Source organism: Triticum urartu, chromosome 5 (assembly GCF_003073215.2).
Source record: "Triticum urartu cultivar G1812 chromosome 5, Tu2.1, whole genome shotgun sequence".
NCBI lineage: Eukaryota > Viridiplantae > Streptophyta > Magnoliopsida > Poales > Poaceae > Triticum > Triticum urartu.
In genome coordinates, this window is record NC_053026.1 from 516,123,991 (window position 1) to 516,148,228 (window position 24,238).

Consider the following 24,238-nt stretch of genomic DNA (forward strand, 5'->3'; position numbering starts at 1 on the left):
GTGCGTGGCCAACGCCCGTCGTATATAACCAGGACCAGTACACGGTACAAAGGACAAGGCTGAAAAGCAAACGATCCATCGAGCTCATCGGCCAAGAATCTATAGCTAGCTAGCGCGTCCAGGTCTCGGCACAAGCAGGCGATGGAGAGGAAGCCGACGAAGAAGCACGCGAGGAGCAGGAGCGGCGCGCTGGCGTCCTTCCTCAGGTCCACGGCCGCCTCCTTCTCCTCCTCCACGGCCACCACCTTCGGCTCCCGCCCCGCCGGCGGCGGCAAGGCGTCCTTCAACCACCGCAACGCCTTCTCCGGCCCCATGGTCTCCATCGTGCCGCCCGAGGCGCGCGGCGGCGGCGGCAGGAGGCGGGGCGGTAGTAAGCAGGGGGGCGGCAGCGGGTACCGGACGCCCGAGGCCTCGTCGCCCAAGGTGTCGTGCATCGGCCAGATCAAGCGGAGCAAGTCCAAGACCAGCAAGGCCAGGAAGGCGGCAAAGAACGTCGCCCCCGCGGCCGCCTGCGGGATGGACGGCGGCGCCTGCCCCATGCCGCCGCGGCCGCCGGTCCACAGCAGGCCAAAGAGGTCGCTCGTCAGGCGGATGTTCTCCCGACGGAGCAGGTCGCGGCCTTCGTCCTCCTCCTCGTCCCACAAGTCGAGCGGCGCTGCCGATCTTTTCAAGGGGAGGCCGGGGAGCAGCGCCGCCGTGGCCGCTGCGCCGGTGTCGGGGCCGGGGATGGCAGGGCTGGGGCAGATGAAGCGGTTCACCAGCGGGCGCGGCGCGTTCCAGGACTTCGACTGGAGGGAGGCGGAGAGGAGGGGCTCCGACGTCGACGTCGACGACGATTACGTGGACGACGGGTTCGTGGCGTTCTCGGCGCCGCTGGTGCTGGGCGGCGGGGTGGTGGCGTCGGAGCCCAGGAAGGAGGTGAACCTGTGGCGGCGCCGCCCCATGTCCCCTCCCACTCCTCTGGAGCTCCCCTGAGAGCGGACGCCGCAGCAGCTAGGACCTGCATGGCTGCCACACATGCAGGGCACGCCAAATGTGTCGTCTGTTCTTTCATTAGTTTGTGTACAGAAGCAGTATACTTCTACGTGATGCTCATAATACAAAGTAGTAGTGTCGATTTTGATTTTGTAAATGTGTGATGGTCGTGTATTCCTGAAGGAATTAAAGAATTTTTTTTAAATCAGGCACGAGTGGAAGCATATTTTTGAATGAAAACATGTACAAAGACGAACAGAGACGATTTCGAATACATTTGCAAAGTCGACGGACGCGAGCATAATTTTCACACACGCATCCTTGCTTTGCTTGCTTGGTCGCGCTTGCGAGCGTCGGCGGCGAGCATATCCTCTCCAAAGAAAGGCTTGGTCGCCTTCCTCTTTTCCAAGATGAGAAAAATATTTGTACGCTAGCTACACTAGAGCCTCCGATATTGAGAAGGATTTTGACATAATTAATTGGTTCGATCGGTGTCATGGTCGAAACAGTCAAGACGATGGCGCCTTCCGTCCATACCAGGGGCCTAGCTATGGCATGCTCGGCCCCTCCCGATCGATCATCGTGTCATATTCAGAGCAGTTTTGTGTCGACACACGTTTCGTCTAGAAAACTGAGAACCCCCCCGGTAATTATGGAGCGTGTAGTGTTTTCAGTCTCAGAAATTTGGTCAGCACAAGTTACCACTGTAGACTTGGATGTCGGCAGGAAGGAATTATAGGTGTTTGGATTAGAGAGAGGTAACGTCAATGGTAAAGAAATTAGATCACGCTGGTAACAAGGACGTAATGGATAAATCCTTGTTTTGTTTGGTTCATGCCTGTAAAGGAATCTAGTTAGACAAAAAAAAAAGAATCTAGTTAGACTTCGAGGCTGTTGCGGCCGGAGACTGAAAAAGAAGGAGAGCATACAAGGGAGAGGACGGAGAATCGAGGACGGAAGGAGGGAGGAGGGAGGGTATTTGCAGCGAATGGTCCTGCGACGACAACAAGCTGGGGCAGCAGAGAACGGTCCAGCGACGACGGCGAGTTGGGGTGGAAAAGAACGGGGTGGCGAACTGGTGGTCATGGGCGGCGGCGATGGGTACCAGTCGATAGGGCTACACCAAAGAGGCGGAGGAGAAGGCGCACATCCGGTGACTCGTCGGCCATTGGAGACGAGAAGAGCCGGCTCGAGCCTGGCGGCGCTGTGAGACTCAGAATCCCTAGATGAAATGCAGGTCGTGCCTACCGGCGGGTGTGCCGCGGATGCGGTGGCGCCGGGCCAGGAAGAGAGGGTCGAGGGGAGCCGGAGGGCGGCTCGAAGGGGACTAGGGAGGCGGCGGCGTTGGTTGAGGTGGAGGGGATCGTAGGGAGAAGAAAAGTGTGGATGGTATCAATCAAGAGCTATAGCTAATGATCTTCACATGGACTAGGTATCATATGCCAGAGGGCGGCTCGAACGAGACCAGGGAGGCGGCGGCGCTGGTTGAGGTGGAGGGGATCGTAGGGAGAAGAAAAGTGTAGATGGTATCGATCAAGAGTTATAGCTAATGATCTTCACATGGACCAGGTATCATATGCCAGAGGGCGGCTCGAACGGGACCAAGGAGGCGGCGGCGCTGGTTGAGGTGGAGGGGATCGTAGGAAGAAGAAAATTGTGGATAGTATCGATCACCGTAGATGCCTCGTCGTCGACGGAAACGTCTCCTTCCATTGAAAGCGCATCGCCGAAATTTTTGAAATAAATCCAGAAATAATACAAGCACTAGGACTTGAATCCTGGTGAGCTGAGATGACATTATTCCTTTAAGCATTCAACCATAGGTTGGTTCGCGGTATCATATTTATATATATTGTTGATTCGTGAGATTTTTTTTTCACATCAGAAGCTAGGTTCCCTGGAGGTTTTCACGCGCGAGCGCGTGCCCGTAAGTGCATGCGATGCACCTTCTTTTTGGCTATTATTATAAGGATGACAAGACGAGGATGCGAATAAGAAAACGAAGCTGCTAGTGTCGACATGATCTGACAAATGAGGCAGGTGCTGGTAAAACATGGGGCTGGCCGTACATCACATACCAATCGTGGGCAACACACGAGGATGTGTTTTCGTGGCCGTTAGCCGTCACGTTTTGCCCGTTCCTTCTCGTTGTTGAGATTTTTACGTTTAACCCGTCGCGTGCATGCTTCATTTTTTTCTTGAGGGTTGTCGCGTGCATGCTTCATTTTTTTTCTTGAGGGTTGTCGCGTGCATGCTTCAGTACAGACGACAACACGAAGGGAGCATTCAAACCAACCTGTGGTTGGATAATCAAAAAGACAATGATATCATTAGTCCAGCAGGGTTTAAGTTTTGATGCTTGCATTTATTTTAAATTTATTTTAGGTTTCAGACGATGAGATGATATGTCAGCTCAATTGCCTGGAGCTGCTCATAGGGATAGAGTAGTGCACGATCCTAATAAAAAGGCGGCCTGGCTCACGTTTTGCCCGTTTGGCGGTCGCTAAAAATTTCACATTTCACCTGTCGCTGCATGCTTTTAGATACGCATGAACAAGAAAAAAGCAACAGATTTATTTTTGAGGGGGGAAAAGGAAAACAAAGATGACACATATCAGTGTTATTCATCGCGCCAAACCCTATTCGGTGCCCGTACCGCTGGTTAATGGTCTCGGCGCAAACGGCGCACCCCCCTCCTGCATTGATGGTCATGGGCCCGCCCATTTAAGGTATATGAGTGGACCAAGATACCTGGTTTTGGAGAGCTTCTGTTTTTTCGCCTTATCTTTTCCTGGACCGGTTTTTTGTGGTTTTATCTTTCTTTTATTCCCTTTCTTTTTTCAAAGAATTTTTTTTCAATTTTGTCATTTTTTCTATCGATGATTATTTTCCAGTTTTGGTTAATTTTTTTGAAGATTGATGAACTTTTTTTGAAAATCAATGGATTTCTTTTAAAATTGATGATTTTTTTCAAATCGATTAACTTATTCCAATAGTGTTGAATTTTTTCAAATTTGGTTATTTTTTTGGGGATTGGCAAACTGTTTTCAAAACCAAATTGATGAACTTAATTTAAAAACAACAAACTTTTTCTATTTTGTGAACTTTTTTCATAATTGACGATCTTTTAAAAATTTGCCAATTTTTTTAAGATAGGTGAACTATTTTTCAAGATTGATGACATTTTCCAAATCAATGAACTTTTTCAAAATTGATGAACTATTAATCACAATCATTGAAATTTTTCACAATTTTGTGAACTTTTACAAAAATCGATGATTTTTTCAAATCAAGGATTCTTTTTTCAATTTGATGAAATTTGAATAATAAAATAGAAGACAACATGGTCAACTACACGTCAAAACTTTAATGGTCAAAACAATTGACTGGATCGAACGAGCGAGTTTCTTTTTCCATTTTAGTTGATTGTGAGAAAAATGGCAGAACACAAACACAAAATTGAAAATTCTGCATTATTTCAAAAACAGCTAATGGATCTGAAAAGATTTCATAATTTCAAAATCTGTTGGTGGATTTTAAAAATATTAACATATTTGAAAAATGTTTATGAAATAGAAAAACAGTTCAAATATTTCAAAGAATGGCCTTGCGATTTATAAAATTAATGGATTTGGGAAAAGTGCATGGGTTTAAAAAATGAACCCAAATTTGGAAAAAGTTCAACAGTTGCAAAAAAAATTGTGTATTAGGGAATGCTCCTGAATTTAGAAACAAAATAAATTTCAAACAAGTTCTGGAATTTGATAAATGTTCACAGATTAAAAAAAGGAAAAGAAATGAAACGAGAAACAAGAAAACAGGAATATTCAAAACGAAAATTAAAAGTAAAATGAGAAAAGAAAATGATAAAAAGGTAAACCGAACAAAACCAATCATGAGAAAAGAAAATCACAAAAATGTCCCGGGAAAAAACCACAAAAGAATCAATACCACTGAATGACGGTCACATGGACCAGGCCAGTAGGAAAGGATCGGAAGTCTATGTGGGCGCTGCGTATGCGGGATGCCTATTCGTACTAAATCACTAATTAAAGAGTATTTCTTTAAAAGATCACTTCCATCTTCTCAGATTTTGATAAGTGGCATGCGTGTCACTTGTCGTAACGTGGGAATTTTCCCGTTTTTCATACATCCATTTATTTAAAATGTTTTATTTCTAAAACCGTACGTCCAAATATCGAATCATTTAAAACACCATTGGATTCCTCGCGTCGAGATCTATTATATCTCATGTTGATAGGTTTTGATGATTTTTTTTACAAAAGACGAACAAAAAAAATAGACCAAAAAACCGAACTGGAAGCATGTTTTTTTTTCTTTTTGAAAGAGGCACGGCCGTGCCTTTTGCGAAAACACAACCATGCACCTTGCGCAAGCAAGACCGTGCCTCTCGCGGATGGAAAAAATAGAAAACATATTTTTTTCGTTTCCGAGAGGCATGGGCTCGCGAAAGCACAACCGTGCCTCTCACGGAAGAAAAAAGAAACAGAAAACACGTTTCGTGCCTCCCGCAGAAGCTAAACTGTGCCTCTCGTGAAAGAAAAAAACAAAAAACATGCTTTTTTTCGTTTTTTGAGAGGCACGGCCGTGCCTCTGGTGAAAAACACAATCCTGCCTCTCGCGGAAGAAAAAAAAACAGAAAACGCGTTTTTTATCCGTTTCCGAGAGGCACGGTCGTGCCTCTCGCGGAAGCAAAACCTTGCCTCTAGCGTTAGGGGTGTGCCTTTGCCTCACTAGACGCGAGAAGTAGGGCGGCCTCGCCTAACGGAGCGCGAGACTGGGCCAGCCCAGCTCACGGGAGGCCATTCTCCTTTATTATATTTTTTTTTCATATTTGACCTTTTTTGCTTTTTTGCTTTCTTATTCTACTTTTTTTGCGGGCTTATTCTACTTATATTTATACATATAAATATTTTAGAAAAAAATGCCTCTCATTTGTATGAAAATTGTATATAAAAATATACAATATGTATGAAAAAAGTTCATCATGTATTTAAATTTTTAATCAAGCAACTGAAAAATAGGTTAAGCAAGTTATTGGAAAATAGACATCATATGAAGGAAAAATGTACTATGTCTATGAAGAAAAGCACTCTTTAAATATCAATATTTATAAAAATGTTACTCATCTATTTCGAAAATATAAACATGTGTACAGAAATGTAGAACATGTATTAAAAACACATTGTAAAAAACAATTTTTAGAAATTGATTGTGAGTCAAAAAATTATTAATCACCATATTTCAAAATTGTTAAGTATGTATAAAAATAATGTTGCTAATACATACCAAAAATCACTGTTCAAGAATTCGTTCGATGATTAATCAGTTAATGGGCCTGTTAATTGCTACTCGTAGGGTGACCAAATCAAATAGCACCTATTCATCGTGTTAACTTGTCATGCCAATTAATTAGCCTGTTAGACTGATTAATCAGTTGTTAGGCCGATAATCAATGTTGACCCAAGAACTTGTGGGTAAACAAAGCACAAATAATTTCCCTGTAACCCCTCCAATCCCCCTCTTGCTCCTCAATAGCTAGAGTTTGACCAAACAATAGCATATTTTGGTATATTACATAGCTGAGACCATGAGAGTATGGTATTATACATAAAAAACTAGATACGTGTTGGCAATTCCTATTTAGTGTATCCATTAATGATCGACTGATTAATTAAGTTGATAGGCCGATTCACCGATTAACCACTACTCCCAAGCCGACCGAGCAGCTACCAGTTATCAATTTTCTAAACAATGCCGAAAATGTACAATGTGTATGAACAAAGTGGTCATCAAACACATATATTTGAAATATAAGAAAAAATAGAATGTTTATTAAAAAATTCAAACATAAAAACACAATTTTTATAAAACATTGATCATGCATAAAAAAAGAAGGTAATCATATATTCTAGAAATGTTGAACATGTATTAGATTTTTCGATATATACCAAAAATGTAAAATTTGTTTGAGAAAATTAGTCATCAAACATAATTTATAAAAACTATTTTTCGTGGATCTGAAAAATGTTTAAAATGTATCTAAAATGTTTCTGATGTATACGAAAGGTGTACAGATGTGTACAAAAATGTAGAGATGTGTTGAAGAAAAAATACCGAACAAAAGCGGTCAAAACCGAAGAAACAAAAGAAATACCTCAGAAACGAAGGAAAACGGAAAACCCAAAGAAAATTGTAAAACCCCATGAGGAAAGGAAGGAAAACCAAGAAAAACAAAACAAATCCAAAGAAAACTAAGAAAATTAATATGGATATATAAAAACAAAGAAAAATATTTAAATTAAGAAAATAAGAAAAAATAAAAATAGAGAGGGGAACAAAATAAAACCAAAGAAAAAAAGAAAAAACTAGTAAAAACACAAAAAAATGAAGAAAATGGTGAAAAAAAGAAACATATGAAACCATGAAGGAACCAAAACCCGAAAGGAAAAATGAAAGAGAAAAAGGCACGAGCAAGGGAGCGTGAACTATCACTGGGACAAAGTGGGGAAGAAAAATCTTAATGCGAGAGTATCTTCCGACTCGCACTGACTGAGATATAGCCCCGGCGTATTCGTAGCGCCGTAAAAGCCGAATTGGATTCACGGGCATCTTTTGGTAATGTGACACACAATTGGTCAAACTTGTACAGTCATGGGCCAGTTTCTAGCCATTAGCAAAACAGTTGGTCGAGTGCTTGCTCGAGCCCATGTAGCAATGTGGACAGAAAATGCGACGACCCGAGAGCTATATCTTGCTTTACACGAGATGGAACAAGCTCTTGTGTGAAGCCTAAACAGTAGTTGGCCGACCTGTTATACCTCGCGCAGAAAATGAGAAATGGAGTAAAAGGGGAGAACGAAGGATCAAACCGAGGACTCCCCGGTGTTGAGTACCGCAGCTAGCCAGAAAGCCACTATTGTGTTTGTGGAAAACTAAAAGTTGTGATGAACTTAGGGGAAAGGTCTGGTTTTTCCATTGCTTCTATCTTGTTTCTTTGTTTTTGTTTTTTCTTTGTTTTTTCATGGATTTTCTTTTTTTTTGGAGAGAGCAAACCACTAATGCCGAGAGGTATTTTCATGGATTTTCTTTGTTTCTTTCTCTGCTTTTATTGGTTTTGCTTTTATTTCTTTTTTCCTTTGTGTTTCTTTGTTTTTTTGTTTTTTTGTTTCTTTTCTTGGTTTTCATTATTTTTCATCTCAATCTTTTTTCTTTGGTTTAGTTTCTTTCTTTCTCGTTTTTCATCGGTTTTTATTTTGTTTCTTTATCGTTTTTACTGTTTTCATTCTTCTTTTCCAGTTTTTTGTTTCTTTCTCGGTTCTATTAAAAAAAATATTTTTTCTTCATGTACACTTTTTATACACATTTAACATTTTCCAAATGTTTGATAAATATTTTTTAAATGCAAGATTAACATTTTTTTCAATACATGGTCAACATTTTTTCTCTACACATTCAACAGTTTTCAAATACTTGTATAATGTTTTTTTTTCAATTGATTCATTAACATATTTTAAACACTAGATCGACTTTTTCACACATATTGTATATTTTTGTATACATTTTTTCTATACACATTTAACATTTTTTTAATGCTTGGTCAACATTTTTCAATGCAAGATTATTAATTTTTATAAATGGTCGGCATTTTTTCTATACGCATGCAACAAATTTTAAATGCTTTATTAAAAATTTCAAATACTTGTTCGAAATTTTTAATAACATATTTTTAATACATGGTCAAATTCTTTCAGACGTATTGTATTTTTTTGTACACATTCTTCGTATACATGGTCAATATTTTTTCTATACACATTCATTATTTTTAAAATGCATAATTAACATTTTTCAAAACATTATAGAAAGTATATATCTTTATAATATATATGTTTATATTTTTCTGTAAGTATAAACAAAAGTAAATAAAAGAAATAGAAATAAAACTAAAGGTGAAACAAACAGAAAAAACGAGCAAGTGGCTTCGGGCGAGCCGGGTCTGTCCATTTAGGGCGGCGCCTGGTTGATCGTGCTGGTTGGACCGGCCCATTCTAGAGCTGACTCTTTGTAGCCATTAAGCTCAACCGGCGGTTGAAGCGCCCTATAGGAACTATGAACTAATCGACGCGCAAATTGGTTAAACTTGCACGGCCGTCGGCCGGTTTCAAGCCATTAGCAAAACAGAATTGGTCGAGTGCTCGCCCGAGGCCATGTAGCAACGTGGACGAAAGTGCGACGCGTACCAAACATGATCCATGATCTACAATTCTTCTGGACCGCAGGGCAGACGGGAAAGGGACTTGGAATTCGGCTTGCAGCCCCCAAATAGCCATGTCGTCGTAGATGTTTCCTTTGGTGCTCCCAAAAGCTTGCTAAAATTTGGCAAACTGGTGAGCATAGTGGGTGGCGGCGGCGGCACGTCTGTTTGCTCTGCCGCCAAATTAAGCACGCCACGCTTGGAGTCTATGGAGACAGATCCATTCATCGTCTATCCACCGTTGTCTCGGGGTCGCTGTTTGCCAGACAAAGAGACGGCGACGGCTCCCGTGTGTACGTGGGGGACTGAGCTGAGCACCCGGTCGACGATGCCGTCACCGTCGCCGTCGCCGGCTCCCGTCGCTGTGGAGTGGGGCAGGACGGATTGGCCTCCCCCAAGGTAGGAGCGGCAGGGGGGGTCACAGTTAACACGGCTCCAGATACAGAGAGAGACGGAAACGTACCACCAGCTGGATGTAGACGTTGGGTGCACCTCAGGCCTCGAATCTTATTACGAGCGGTCCGTCCGTGAAGGCAGATTACACATACAGTATATATCGAGGGCGGACCCACACGTCCATGCCGACAAATCCATGGCCCGTTCTGTCTTGGTGATATCTGAAAGTTTCGGCGGAGAGGACAAGACAGCAAGGCATGTCTGCAACCTGCAGCGGAGTACAGTTGGATTTGTTCTCCATGCCGGCCTGCTCAGATTTGGCGCGCCAGACCACCGTCCTGGCTCGGCGTGAAGCAACAGCACGGTCTCTCTCTCTCTCTCTCTCTCTCTCTTTTTTGCGAGTAAAACAACAGCACAGTCTACTCTACTCTGGCGGATTTGTCACTCGACGTAACGGGCATTCGGCGGCGTGAAACACAAGCACGTTCGACCGACTACCAGCCAAGACAAGATCTTGTCACAAAAACAAGACGAAAAGGCTCGCTTGCTTTTCACGGGTGACCACTCTCAGGAGCCAGTTGCAGCGGCCTGACCTGACCACCGGCCGGGGCAGAACAATACGGTCTGTCTAATTTGTTTACATATAGTAGTACTTTTTCAGCGCTATTCTAATTTTCTGGCCATGTGGAAGAAAAAGATGATTCCTGTCGTCCAATGCGCTGCAGCAGGAGCAGCAGCAAGGAAAAAGTAGAGGCGAATGAATGAATGATGGCGGGGGCGAATCGGAGATTTCTGCTAAAAATCCACTGGCTTAAAAGTTGGCCGTTGTATCATTAGGCAGGCACGGCTCGGGGCTTGGCAGGGAAGCTGATGTGCCGCGTAAAGTGTTAAATTGATTAACGACGATGATGGGTAGGCCAGGTCGCTTTGCTCGGCGGCAGCAAAAGGGCGGATCGTGTCCCGCCGCTGGCCAGGAGATGGATCGCTTCTTATTAGTTTAGTATACGCTCCCCGTACACCTGGCTCCTGCTCGATTAGTTAGTGCATCGTACGTATCTTCCATGTAGTTGACCTACGGCTACATCATATGGTATTTTATATTAGTGAGTATAATAGCAGCAAAAATGAGCTGGCCTGAATCGTTTGCTCGTGTGGCTAACCTGGCGTCTGTGTGCTCTCGTAAGAGACAGGTGGATTGTAGGGCGCTCCCAAATGGTCGTCGTGCGTCGTGCGCCCCATTTCGCCCATGGGAACCGGTGGTGTAAGGGGGTGTTTGGTTTCAAACACTTTTTTTATGTTGGGACTATAAAAAGTCTCTAACAAACCAAATAGGATGAAACCTTTTTGGACTTTTTGCTAAAAGACCTTAGAAGCACCTCCTTGAGAGTCTTTTTTAAAAACTCCTAGGGATTAAAAAAAGTCCTAGGACTAGAGAACCAAACACCACCTAAGACTGACCAGCCTGACGACGGGTTAAACAACAAACCGGCTGGTTTACTCAACGCGTGAAGATGAGATGCAACGGACATCCCGAGACGGTCGGATGGCCAACTCCAACGCGACGATGCATGCACTTTTTTTTAATATGGTTGGTATTGCCGCTTTATTTAGAGTTCAAACTTCCGAATCTCATCCAAAATTACATCCAGGACAAAGTCAGGCGGAGCCCCCACCCAAACCTTACAAAGTTCATCATCAACACCTACTTTCGCAAACTTATGCATGACAACATCCGCAGAACGCCTAACCCAAGACACCTTTACCTCTGAAAACGATCGCATTATAGACTTTATTTCTTGCACCCAAGGTCCAGCTGCAGGTAGATGTCTTGGTGAGTGATTCAATATATGAACCACCCCTTGACAGCCAAGCTTCACTTGCACCTTCTCGGCGTTGATTTCTATTGCCAGACGAAGAGCTTGCTTGCATGCCAGGATTTCCGTCAACCCTGGATCAACAATATTGGGAAAATGATGACACATACCTGCTCTAAAAGCCCCGTTGTGATCTCTGAGAACTGCTCCTCCGCCACCCTTGTCACCTGCTTTCGAGACAGCTCCATCTGAATTTATCTTGATCCAACCTTCATCCGGCGGCTCCCATTTTTGTTTCTCTTTCTGCCGCGAACTCCTGTCCTTTGCTGGATGAACTTCCTTCCATTGTTGCATATGGGTAAGCACAGCCGGAACCACTTCATGGGGGGCCTTGATTCTCTTCCCATCTCTTGCCTCATTTCTGGCCAGCCAAAGATCGTAGATAGCCTGCATCGTTCCTTCCTTCTCCTCATCCGATGCATCGGCGAACCATCCAATCAGCCATCGAGCTAAAGCACTATGGGTCTCCATCGGGTATGGCGCGGTCACCGCTGGAACTCTCCTCTCCGCTTGAAACAACCGCCAAAAGAGGACAGAGTGCTGACAGCCCCAAAACCGATGGTATATAGTTTCTTCCCTTCCACATGCAACACAGAATACTCCTGGCTTAATCCTTCGTCGGTGAAGCTCTGATCCAACAGCCAAACCATTTTTTATGAGTCTCCACATATGGATCTTTGCCTTTCCCGGCGCGTTAGTGTCCCACAGTGCAATGTACCCCTTGTGCGTGTTTACTGAACTAGATGACTCCGACATCCCATTTCTTACCTTTATGAGGGTCATTTTCAGATGGTAGGACGATCTGACAGTGAAGCAACCATTTTTCGTGAAATTGCACACCATATAGTCCTCTATACCTATGCCCCCCGTCGCTATCTGTTTGATATCCGCCATGTCTCCTGCAGAGAACATAGCGTCCACAATAGCATGATTCCAGTTGCAACCATCCGGAGCTAGCAGGTCAGCCACCTTAGTCACCCCGGGTATGAAAACCTGACCCAATGGTCTCAATGATCCACTTTTGGGTATCCAATTTGCATGGTGGACGCTGACTTTTGACCCATCTCCAATACGCCACACCGTACCCTCGTGCAGGAGATCTCTCCCATGCAATATACTTCTGAAAGTGAACGAGGTCGTCGACGGGCAGGTGGCTGACATGATCGAATCCTCCTTGAAGTACCGCGCTTTAAGTACCCTTGCACACAAAGATGATGGCACTGTAAAATCCTCCATGCTTGTTTAACAAGGAGAGCCTGATTGAAAGCTTCTGGATCCCGAAAACCCATTCCACCTTCACGTTTGGTCACATGCATTTTCTGCCATGAGATCCAATGCACTTTCCGCTCACCATTTCTTGCACCCCACCAGAATTTTGAAGAGATAGAGGTCAGATTCCGGCACGTCTTCTTTGCGAGGTGAAAACAACTCATGGTGAATGTAGGTACCGCTTGGAGCCCCGGTTTGATAAGAACTTCTGAAAGGATCGATATAGTTGACTAGAGGGAGGGGGTGAATAGGCAACTAACATTTTTTAGTTTTTCTTTATCAAATTAAACTTTGCATCAAAGTAGGTTGTCTAGATATGCAACTAGGTGAGCAATCTATATGATGCAACAACACAAGCACACAAGCAAGCAAGGGATACAACACAAATAAAGCTTGCACAAGTAAAGGTAAGAGATAACCAAAAGTGGAGCCGGTGGAGACGAGGATGTGTTACCGAAGTTCCTTCCCTTTGAGAGGAAGTACGTCTCCGTTGGAGCGGTGCGGAGGCACAATGCTCCCCAAAAGCCACTAGGGCCACCGTATTCTCCTCACGCCCTCACATAATGCGAGATGCCGTGATTCCACTATTGGTGCCCTTAGAGGCGGCGACCGAACCTTTACAAACAAGGTTGGGGCTATCTCCACAACTTAATTGGAGGCTCCCAACGATACCACGAAGCTTCACCAAAATGGAATATGGCTCCACGGTGACCTTAACCGTTGTAAGGGCATATTTATCCCTACGGTGTTTTGGTGATTGATGATAATGCATTTGCGGACTAATCGGGTGCTTTGGTTTCTTTCAGATATTCATCCTTTGGCACGCAATGATTATTTCCCCTCGGCGCTCTACTCAAGACGGTGTATCTTCCTTCGTGACTTTGTTGGTGGACTAAGTTTCGTAGTAGTCACCGTACTATCAAGAGGGGATCTGCTTCGATATGGTTTGGGTGGAATCAACACGTACACGTTCTTCTCTCTCCCACCGTTTTCTCTCCGTCTCTCTGGAGCTTCTCTCTTCTCCCTTTGTGGTTTTTCCTGGACCCAGCGGTAGTACCGGGCCACAGCGGTAGTACCGCTGAGGCTCACTAAGCGGCAGTACCGCTCCTCGGAGCGGCAGTACCGCTTCTCGGAGCAGTAGTACCGCTTTATGACCTCAGCTGTAGTACCGCTGCGGCTCCGTGTTCCTACCGCCTCAACTCGAGTGCGCATTTTCTCGTGTCGGGTTTTACGGCACTAGCTGCAGTATAGCGGTAGTACGGCTGGAGCTCAGCAAGTGGTAGTACCGCTCCTTGGAGCGGTAGTACCGCTGGTGGCCTCAGCCGCAGTACCACTGTGGCTCCGTGTTCCTACCGCCTCGACTCTAGTGCGCATTTTCTCGTGTCGGGTTTTACGGTACTAGCTGCAGTAGTAGTGGCGGTAGTGCTGCTTGCGAGCGGTAGTACCGCCCTGCCTCCGCGGTAGTACCGCTCTGGGTCCCAGCCCCAGCCCCTTCTCCTGTAGCGCGGCAGTACCGCTGAGGTGGAGCGGTAGTACCGCTTTGGAGCGGTAGTACCGCCCTGCCCCCGCGGTAGTACCGCTCTCTGCGGGGCTGAGTGGGGGGTAACGGGTGGATTGTTCCCCCACTATAAAAGGATGTCTTCTTCCCCCTTTGACCTATCTCTTCCACCATAAAAGCTTCATTATTGCTCCAAGCTCCATTTTCGCCCGATCTCACTCCCTAGCCAACCAAACTTGTTGATTTGCTCGGGAGTGGTTGAGAAGGCCCCGATCTACACTTCCACCGAGAGATTTTTGATTCCCCCACTCATCCTTAGCGGATCTTGTTACTCTTGGGTGTTTGAGCACCCTAGACGGTTGAGGTCACCTCGGAGCCATATCCCATTGTGGTGAAGCTTCGTGGTCTTGTTGGGAGCCTCCGATTAAGTTGTGGAGTTTGCCCCAACCTTGTTTGTAAAGGTTCGGTCGCCGCCTTCAAGGGCACCAATAGTGGAATCACGGCATCTCGCATTGTGTGAGGGCGTGAGGAGAATACGGTGGCCCTAGTGGCTTCTTGGGGAGCATTGTGCCTCCACACCGCTCCAACGGAGACGTACTTCCCTTCAAAAGGAAGGAACTTCGGTAACACATCCTCGTCTTCACCGGATCCACTCTTGGTTATCTCTTACCTTCACTTGTGCAAGCTCTTTAGTGTTTGTTCCCTTACTTGCTTGTGTGCATGTTGTTGTTGCATCATATAGGTTGCTCACCTAGCTGCACATCTAGACAACCTACTTTGATGCAAAGTTTAATTTGGTAAAGAAAAGCTAAAAATTGGTAGTTGCCTATTCACCCCCCCTCTAGTCAACCATATCAATCCTTTCAATTGGTATCAGAGCCTCGTCTCTTTATTAAGGACTTTACCGTCCAAAGAGTATGGTTGATACCGTAGACGGAGCGGAGGAACACTCCGGTGTGAATCCTATCTCGTCTACGGGCGATGGGGGAACTTTGGTCTCTCGTGAGGAGTTCAATGTAGCCTTGGAGACATTGAAAACCTCCATGACGACCGAAGTTGAAAACATGTTTACTAAATTTCTTGAGGGGCTTAAACTATCCACCGCACCGTTGAAAGTGGGGGATCCCACCAACAAGGTGTCGGATGCTATCCCCGACAAGGGGGAAGCTAGTAGTGAAAAGGCTCCTTCTTCTAGTGGCAAGAATGGCACCGGCATCTTTGCCCATGTGGAACCACCACTTGTGTATGGTGGACCGGTTCCTTCTACTCATTTGAATCATGCCGGTCCTCCTCCTAAGATTGTGAAAAATGAGGATTTTGATTCTTGGGTTTACCGCTTTAAACGTCATTTAAATCATGTGAACACTAACCTTTGGAGAATCATTGAAGAAGGTTTCTACCCACATGATCCAAGCAACTTCACTCCTCGAGAAGCCGCGGACAATCAATTCAATGAGAATGCTCTCTTCATCATTCAAGATGCAATTCCACCCGAAGACCTACCTCATCTTCGTCCCTTCGCCTTGGCCAAAGATGCATGGCATTGTGTCGTGTCTCTCTATCGGGGAAGTGCAAGCATTCAACGCTCCAACTATGAAGTGGTACAAGATGAGGCCGATGAGTTTGCAATGAAGGAAGATGAAGAACCTCGTGAGCTTTATCGGAGAGTTACCAAACTCGCGGTCTCACTACGAGATCACGGGAGCAAGGACACGGATGACAATTGGGTCAAGCGCAAATTCCTCAAGGCAATGATGCCCTACCACAAGGCCATGTCCTCTGTCATCCGCCAAAGACCGGACTTCCACACTTTGACCTCAAGCGAGGTGTTGGATGAGTTTGTGGCCATGAACATTTTGGACAAGACCGCCGACAATGCGGTGCTCCGTTCTCAACGGGGAAAGAAGCCTAACCTTGCTTTGAAAGCCAAGCTCACCGTGGAAGAAGAAGAAGAGGAAGAGGAGGAGAGCAACCCCGAAGATACAAAGTATGCATATCATGAACACATGGCACTTGCTTCAAGGCAATTTTGGAGCAAGAAAAACTCGAGGAACAACTTTAGCAAAAACACCTCGAGTGGCACGAGGGGCAAGCAACGTGTAAGGACTTGCTACAATTGCGGCAACGTGAGTCATTTCGTTGCGGAATGCCCGTATGAGAAGAGGGAAGACAATGGTGGCAAACTCATTCGAAAGGACAAGGCCAAGTCGTTCCCCAACAAGAATAACTTCACCAAGAAGACTCCTCCCAAGGCCTTGGTTGTGCAAGAAGAGTACAATGAGGATGATGACGATGATGAAGATGATGAGTCGGTTGCCATGGCCTCCGTCGCCATTGCCACAACGTCACGAGTGTCCCTCTTCGACTCACCCAACGAGAGCATCAACGCCAAGTGCCTCATGGCGAAAGCCACCAACAAGGTAACCTCCAACATCAAAACTACCATCATTAATCATCCTTCCCCATCGGAGAGCATTAATGAAGTTGAGGGAGTTAATGTGGAGGCTAACGAGTTTGAGGCCTTTATGGGCAAACTCAAGGGAAAATCCAAGAAGCACTTTGTTGCTCTCTTGGAACAACTTGGCGAGGCCAATGACATGATCGAGGCCCACGAAGACACCATCTCAAAGATGGAAGGGCATAGTCGTGACTATGCCGATGAGATTTCGGACCTTTCCAATGCTCTTGAGGAAGAGCGTGGTCTTCGTTTGGCTCTTGAGGAGTCATACAACGTTGATCATGCTAAGTTAGAGAAAGATTATAATCATGCCCTCGTTGTTTCTCGTGTGCTAAATTCCGAGAAGGCCAAACTCGGAGTTGATCTTGCTACACTCAAAGAGGAGTTTGATATACTTGACAAGGCCCACAAGGCCTTGAAGGGTATTCACGCTAGTCTCAAGGAGTCTCATGATCAACTCCAAGTGAAGCTAACTAAGGAGAAAGCAACTTTTCCTTATATGGTTTTAATTGATAATGCAAATGCTACTAACCCGTGTTGTGAGCATATACATCTTGTTGAGGAAAATGCTAAGTTGAAGGAGCAACTTGAGAGAGGCCTTGCGACTTGCATACAAGGCAAGAAGAACCTCAATGATCTCTTGATCAACCAAAAGAGAGGTGTGGCGAAGGAAGGGGTTGGGTACGTCTCCGACTCCAAAAACAAGAAGAAGAATGACAAGACCAAACGACCTCCTCCCCTCATGCAAACCTTTGTGAGGGCGGGAGAAAGTGTCCCCGAGGAGAAGAAGAAGAACAAAGTCAAGAAGGGCAATGTCACCACACCCAACAAAGCCGGCGATTTTAATCCTTCTTATGTGTTGTGCCGTGCTAGTGATGGGCATGTTTATGCCAAATTTGTTGGTTCTCTTCATGAGCACGTTGAATGGTCTATTTGGGTTCCTAAGACCCTTGTTACTAACATCAAAGGACCCATTACAAAATGGGTACCTAAAACCAAGCATTGATCTCTTGCAGGTGTTTGCTTCCGGTGGTGGATCATGGTTGCTTGATAGCGGAGCTACAAATCATATGACCGGAAGCAAGGACTTGGTGGTGGACGTGCACAAGGTTCCATCTATGCCCACCAATGTCGAGTGGGGTGACGCCTCATCTTCTAAGGTATTGGGACTTGGCAAGGTGGTCATCTCTCATGATCTCACGATCGAGAAGGTCATGCTTGTTGAGTCCCTTGCATACAATTTACTTTCCGTTCGTCAGCTTGCAATCATGGGCTTTGCCACTTTCTTTGATATCGATACCGTGGCCCTCTTGTGGAGCAAGACTCTTAAAGTAGCCTTTGTTGGGCATGTCGAGAACGGTCTATATGTGATTAACTTTTCAGAGCGACCCACTAAGACCGCGACATGCCTAATGGCTAAAGTTGATGTGGGATGGCTTTGGCATCGCCGTCTAGCCCATGTCAATATGAGATCTTTGCAAAGTCTCCTAAAGGGGGACCATGTCCGTGGACTAACGAATGTTAGTTTTGCTAAAGATCGTGCTTGCAGTGCCTGTATCGAAGGAAAGCTACATGAGAAGGCTCACCCTCCCACGACTATCATTTATTCAAAGAGGCCTTTGGAGCTCCTTCACATGGATCTCTTTGGGCCTCCATCCTTCGATAGTCTTGGAGGTAGAAAGTATTGCTTGGTGATTGTGGATGACTACTCAAGGTACACGTGGGTGTATTTCTTCAAGAGGAAGAGCGAGACCCAACAAACCATCATTGACTTCGCCAATGAAGCACAACGTCAACACAATGCAAAGATCTTGACAATAAGAAGTGACAACGGCACCGAGTTCAAGAACTACACCTTGGATGAGTTTCTTAGTGATGAGGGAATCAAGCATCAATATTCCGCACCATACACCCCTCAACAAAACGGTGTTGCGGAGAGGAAGAACCGGACGTTGATGGATGCGGCAAGGACCATGATGGCGGAGTTCAAGTCTCCGTACAACTTTTGGGCCGAAGCCATCAACACCGCGTGTCATGCATCAAATCGGCTCTACCTCCGCAAGGGTTTGAACAAGACTCCTTATGAGATACTCACCGGTAACAAGCCCAACCTCAAGTACTTCCGGGTATTCGGGTGTAAGTGTTTCATTCTCAAGAAAGGTGTTCGGTTGTCTAAATTTGAGGCTAGAGCTTATGAGGGCATATTTGTTGGTTATTCTACAAACTCTCATGCTTACCGTGTCCTCAATAAATCCACGGGACTTATTGAGGAGACGTGTAACGTGGAGTTTGATGAGAATAACGGCTCCCAAGTGGAGCAAAGTGGCACTTGTGATGTAGGTGATGAAATTCCTCCTCAAGCCATAAGAAGAATGGGTGTTGGTTTCATCCTACCCATTGAGGAACCCCTTGTGGCCGAAGGAGAAGGACAATGCCCCACTCAAGTGGAGCCATCACCAACCCAAGGCCCACACACTTCCGAAGAACAAAGTGAAGGCCCTCAACCTCATGAACAAGACCTAGGGCAAGATCATACTCAAGACGGTGTTGACACACCAAGTGATGCCCAAGGTCAAGTTCTCTCCCTCGAGCAAGTTCAAGACCAAGAACAAGTTCATGACGACGCTCAAGATGATCAAGTAACCGCTCCTCAACTCACCAACGAGGAGGAATTAGAGCGTCGTGCCGCCAAATTTGATTCCAAGCTCTCCACCAAGGATCATCTCATGACGAACGTGCTTGGAAGCTTAAGAAAGGGGGTAAGCACTCGTAGACAATTAGCAAATTATTGTGAGCATCACGCGTTTGTCTCTTGTGTGGAACCTCACAAGGTCTATGAGGCGCTCGAAGATCCGGATTGGCTCAATGCCATGCATGAAGAACTCAACAACTTCGAGCGCAACAAAGTGTGGAGATTGGTGCCAAGGCCAACGGGGAACCATAATGTCATTGGAACCAAGTGGATATTCAAGAACAAGCAAGATGCCCATGGGATTATCATTCGCAACAAGGCTCGTTTGGTAGCACAAGGCTACTCCCAAGTCGAGGGTATCGACTACGGTGAAACCTTTGCTCCCGTTGCTCGTCTTGAATCCATTCGCATGTTGATTGCATATGCTTCTCATCATAACTTTAAGTTACATCAAATGGATGTGAAGAGTGCTTTTCTTAATGGTCCCATTAATGAATTGGTGTACGTCAAGCAACCCCCCGGGTTCGAGGATCCCTACTTTCCCGATCATGTGTATCAACTCGATAAGGCACTCTATGGCCTTAAACAAGCCCCACGTGCGTGGTATGACCACCTTACCGAGTTGTTACAAGACCGTGGGTTTGAAGTTGGGATAATCGACCCCACTCTTTTTACTAAGAAGGTCAAAGGGGAGTTGTTTGTGTACCAATTATATGTTGATGATATTATCTTTGGTTCTCCTAACAAAGCTTTCAATGAGGAATTTGCCGCTCTCATGACTTCAAAGTTCGAGATGTCCTCCATGGGGGAGTTGAAGTTCTTTCTAGGGTTTGAAGTGAAGCAAAGAAGAGAAGGAACCTTCATCAATCAATCCAAATACACTCAAGACATGCTCAAGAGATTCAAGCTAAGTGACGTCAAGCCGGCTCCCACCCCAATGCCCACCAAGTGCCAACTTGATCTCGATCCCAATGGTAAAGTGGTGGATCAAAAGGTATACCGCTCCATGATTGGATCCTTGCTTTACCTTTGTGCATCTAGACCGGACATCATGTTGAGTGTGGGAATTTGTGCACGATTTCAAGCCGCACCTAAGGAAAGTCACTATGTGGCCGTCAAACGAATCTTTCGATATTTGGCTCATACCCCAAACTTTGGTTTATGGTACCCAAGAGGATCAAACTTCAAGCTTGTAGGGTACTCGGATTCCGATTGGGCGGGAGACAAAGTGGATAGGAAGTCCACGTCCGGAGGATGTCAATTCCTTGGTTGCTCGTTGGTAAGTTGGTCTTCCAAAAAGCAAAGTTGTGTGTCTCTCTCGTCCACCGAAGCGGAGTATGTTGCGGCCGGTAGTTGTTGTGCACAACTCTTATGGATGAGGCAAACTTTAAAGGATTACGGTGTCACTTGTGACAAAGTGCCTCTTTGGTGTGACAATGAAAGTGCCATCAAGATTTGTCTCAACCCGGTGCAACACTTCAAGACGAAGCATATTGAGATTCGGTATCACTTCATCCGGGATCACATTAGGCGAGGAGATATCGAGCTCAACTATGTCAACACTCATGACAACCTTGCAGATATTTTCACGAAGCCCTTGGATGAAGCAAGATTTCGCGAGTTAAGGCATGAGCTAAATATCATTGATTCAAGCAATGTTGCTTGAACCCGTGCACACCCTACCACGCTCAATTTGTTGTCTAGTTTAGGTGTAGGCATGGACATAGGGGGAGTGTTGTTCTCTCGATGAACTCTTCCTCCCCCCATTATGCATAAATTGATCAAGTCTTTCCCTTTAGCCATTGCTGATGGCACGTGTGCTCAAAAGACGAGTTTTGGTCATGGGCCCAAGGTTAAAATCTTCGCGGCGCCATACCTCTTGACTCAAACATAGGTGGCTTCGGCCACCGCCCTCTCTTGAAGAGAGCTTTCTTGGCCTCTTGCTGATGTGTTCTTGTGTTTTTTGGTTGCGGGTTTTTTTGGAGCTAAGCCATGTAGTCTAGTTGCCGCGGTGTGCTGGGCGGTACTGCCGCTGCTGGCGAGCGGTACTACCGCTGATAAGCGGTACTACTGCTGGTGATGGACGGTACTACCGTGTAAGCGGTACTACCGCCACACCAGTGCCGAACTACCGCCTATGAGCGGTACTACCGCTCCCAGCGCGGTACTACCGCTGCGGGGCGGGGCCAAAGGTTTTCTATCGGGGCAGGGGGAGGTTTATTCTTCCCCATACCCATTCGCTCGCTCCCTCGTGCCTCTCTCTCTCCAGCACCGTTCCACCGCGGAAGGGCTCCGGTGGATCTCCTCCTCTGGGGCGTTCCTCTCCATTTCCTTCGGTGGAGTCAATCCCCACCTCGTCCTCTTGCCATGGATGCCGGTATTGCCCACGTTCCTTCTCTCTTTTGGTCTTGCTTTTAGATCTTGTGCTTAGGGGCAATGGTGGTTGCATCTCTAGATTTTTGGCTAAATCTAGGCTTGAGTTGGTTGGAGAAGGCAACTAGATCATCTAGATTGATGTTTGGTAGGAATATTTTTGAATTTGGTAGGCCGGTAGTGCCGGATCTGTCCACGGTAGTAGGAAACCACTGTTTCACCGCCTCGCGCTTTGAAACTGCTGTGTATCCGCCTCAAGCCGTACTACCGCTCCCGATGGAGCGGTACTACCGCTTGGCCTAGGGCGGTACTACCGCTCCCTTTGGGGCGGTACTACCGTTCAGGGCGGCACTACCGCGGGCTGATCACGGTACTACCGCTGCATGCCAGTTTCCATCATTTTCTTACCTTCCCTTGATCTTGTTGTTGTGTTTGTTGGCTTATGCTCGTTTCTTCTGGTTGCTTTGCCTCCTTTTGTGTTTGGCTCCAGGTGATGACATTTCCGAGCAACAAGGTCGCCGCATCAACCCCGGGCGTGCCACCTCCAAGCGCTACCGGACCTCAGAGCCTGCCGGTGGTTCCTCGAGCACCCAACCGCCTCCAGCCAGTGCTTCTGCAACTGTTCCTCCACCTCCTCAGCAATCGAAGCGAGCCGCCAACAAGCCAAAAGGGAAGGCTGTGACTGAGATGACCAGCAAGGAGTTTTGGGAGAAGCGTCGCCGCAACCCCTATACGGTGGACCAAGAACCCACTTTGGTCAACCGTCCGTTCTGGAACCGTTTTCAGTTTGCCATCTACTTTGATGTGATCAAGGCCAAGAAGAATCTCTATGTTGATGTTCGCTCCATTGACACCGATGCTATGGAGAAGGATCCAGAGTACTTTGGAGAAGCCTTTCAGATGTGCACTCAGCTGAACATTCTCAGGATCATGCAGTTCAACAAGGATTTCGATGCGGATTTGTTGGCTCAATTCTTTGCCACCGTCCATCTTGGAACAGATAGCGACAGGACTCTGATTTGGATGACCAATGGCAAGCGGCTTTCTGTCAAGTGGGGGGCGTTCATGGAGTTACTTGATGTGGTGGATAACGGGCTTGAGACTCCTGTCGGTTTCCGTCCTCACCGCCATGTCACTTCCACCCACAAGCAAGCTCTTTGGCCCTACTGCACTGTGAAGGTTCACCCTGTCACTGAGAAGAAGACCTACGAGCTGTGTCCGTATCTGGACATTCTTCATCGCATATTCCGTGAGACTCTCTTCCCTCGCATTGGGAATCTTGATCAGGCTCACTCCTACCTCGTGGACATGCTCCTTTTCTGTCAGCATGAGAAGGAAGCAAACACTGGAGAAAGTCTGGATATCTCTCATGTCATGTGGTCTGAACTTGTATCTGCCGTGTTTGAGCGCAAGTGTCCTATCTATGGTCCCTTCATCATGAGGCTCATTGAGAGGGCCTGGGCACAGACTTATCCCAGAGTGCTGCTAGAAACTGGAGAGTTGGTGTCACATGAGATCAAGCGCCTGAGGAAGAAGGACAACTGGTCAGCGCCTCACACAGGGGGTCCTTCTGCTACTGCTGCCACCGGGGGCCCGTCTGCTGCTGCTGCTGCCATGGGAACTGAGGGTGAGGCTGCTCCTGGTGCCCACGATGAGGATGTTAGCCACTCCAGTGCAGAACCATCTTGGGCCCAGAAGCTCAAGCGCAAGATGAAGAAGCTCTTCTGCATGGAGTCCCATGGTCAATACATGACTCATGTGGCGGAGAAGAATGCCAGGACGCGCCACAAGGAGATCATGCGTCAGTTGGGAGCCACAGTTGTCAGTGGGTCTGAGGGACAGATCACTGAAGAGGAGGACTGGATTCATCAGAACTGTCACTGGACCGACTCCGATGCCGAGCACTTTTCAACCCACGATGAAGATGCAGAGATGTGATGTTCAGGACCTTCCTCGCCCATCACCTGGAGTCGTGGTGTCCCTCTCTGCCCCTTTTTTGTGTCTCGATGCCAAAGGGGGAGAGAGTTTAGGGATTTGTGTTTGCGAGTGTGTCTTTGTGTCGTTCGTTTTCTTTCTCGTTGATTGGTTTTGTTTGGTTTTGTGCTTGTGAGACCTAAGTTCCAGACATATGGTGTAAGACATATGCTACCTGTGTTATCTTATTTATGTGTTATGCACCTCGGTATCTTATAGCTTGCATGCTTATCCTATCATATATATTGTTTTCATATATCTTGCTTAGGTTGTTGGTCTCTAAAATATAGGGGGAGCCGTGATCCTAGCATGTGTGCCGTGCAGTCCAAAGTACTTATCGAATGTGCACAACATCTCGGGGAGCCTGTCTATTTTTTATAGGCATGGGTTCTCTTGCATTCTATGTCATTACTCTTTTCTATGCAAATCCCGTATTGTCATCAATCCACCAAAA

The 24,238-nt window shown here is 46.2% G+C and overlaps 1 protein-coding gene across 1 annotated transcript; it reads left to right on the plus strand.

The window, feature by feature from the left end:
• LOC125510253 (uncharacterized protein At1g76070-like) lies at window positions 1-1,183 on the plus strand. Its single transcript, XM_048675376.1, has one exon. The coding sequence runs from the start codon at window positions 142-144 to the stop codon at window positions 973-975; it is 834 nt and encodes a 277-aa protein (XP_048531333.1). The 5' UTR covers window positions 1-141; the 3' UTR covers window positions 976-1,183.
• Window positions 1,184-24,238: the final 23,055 nt, after the last annotated feature.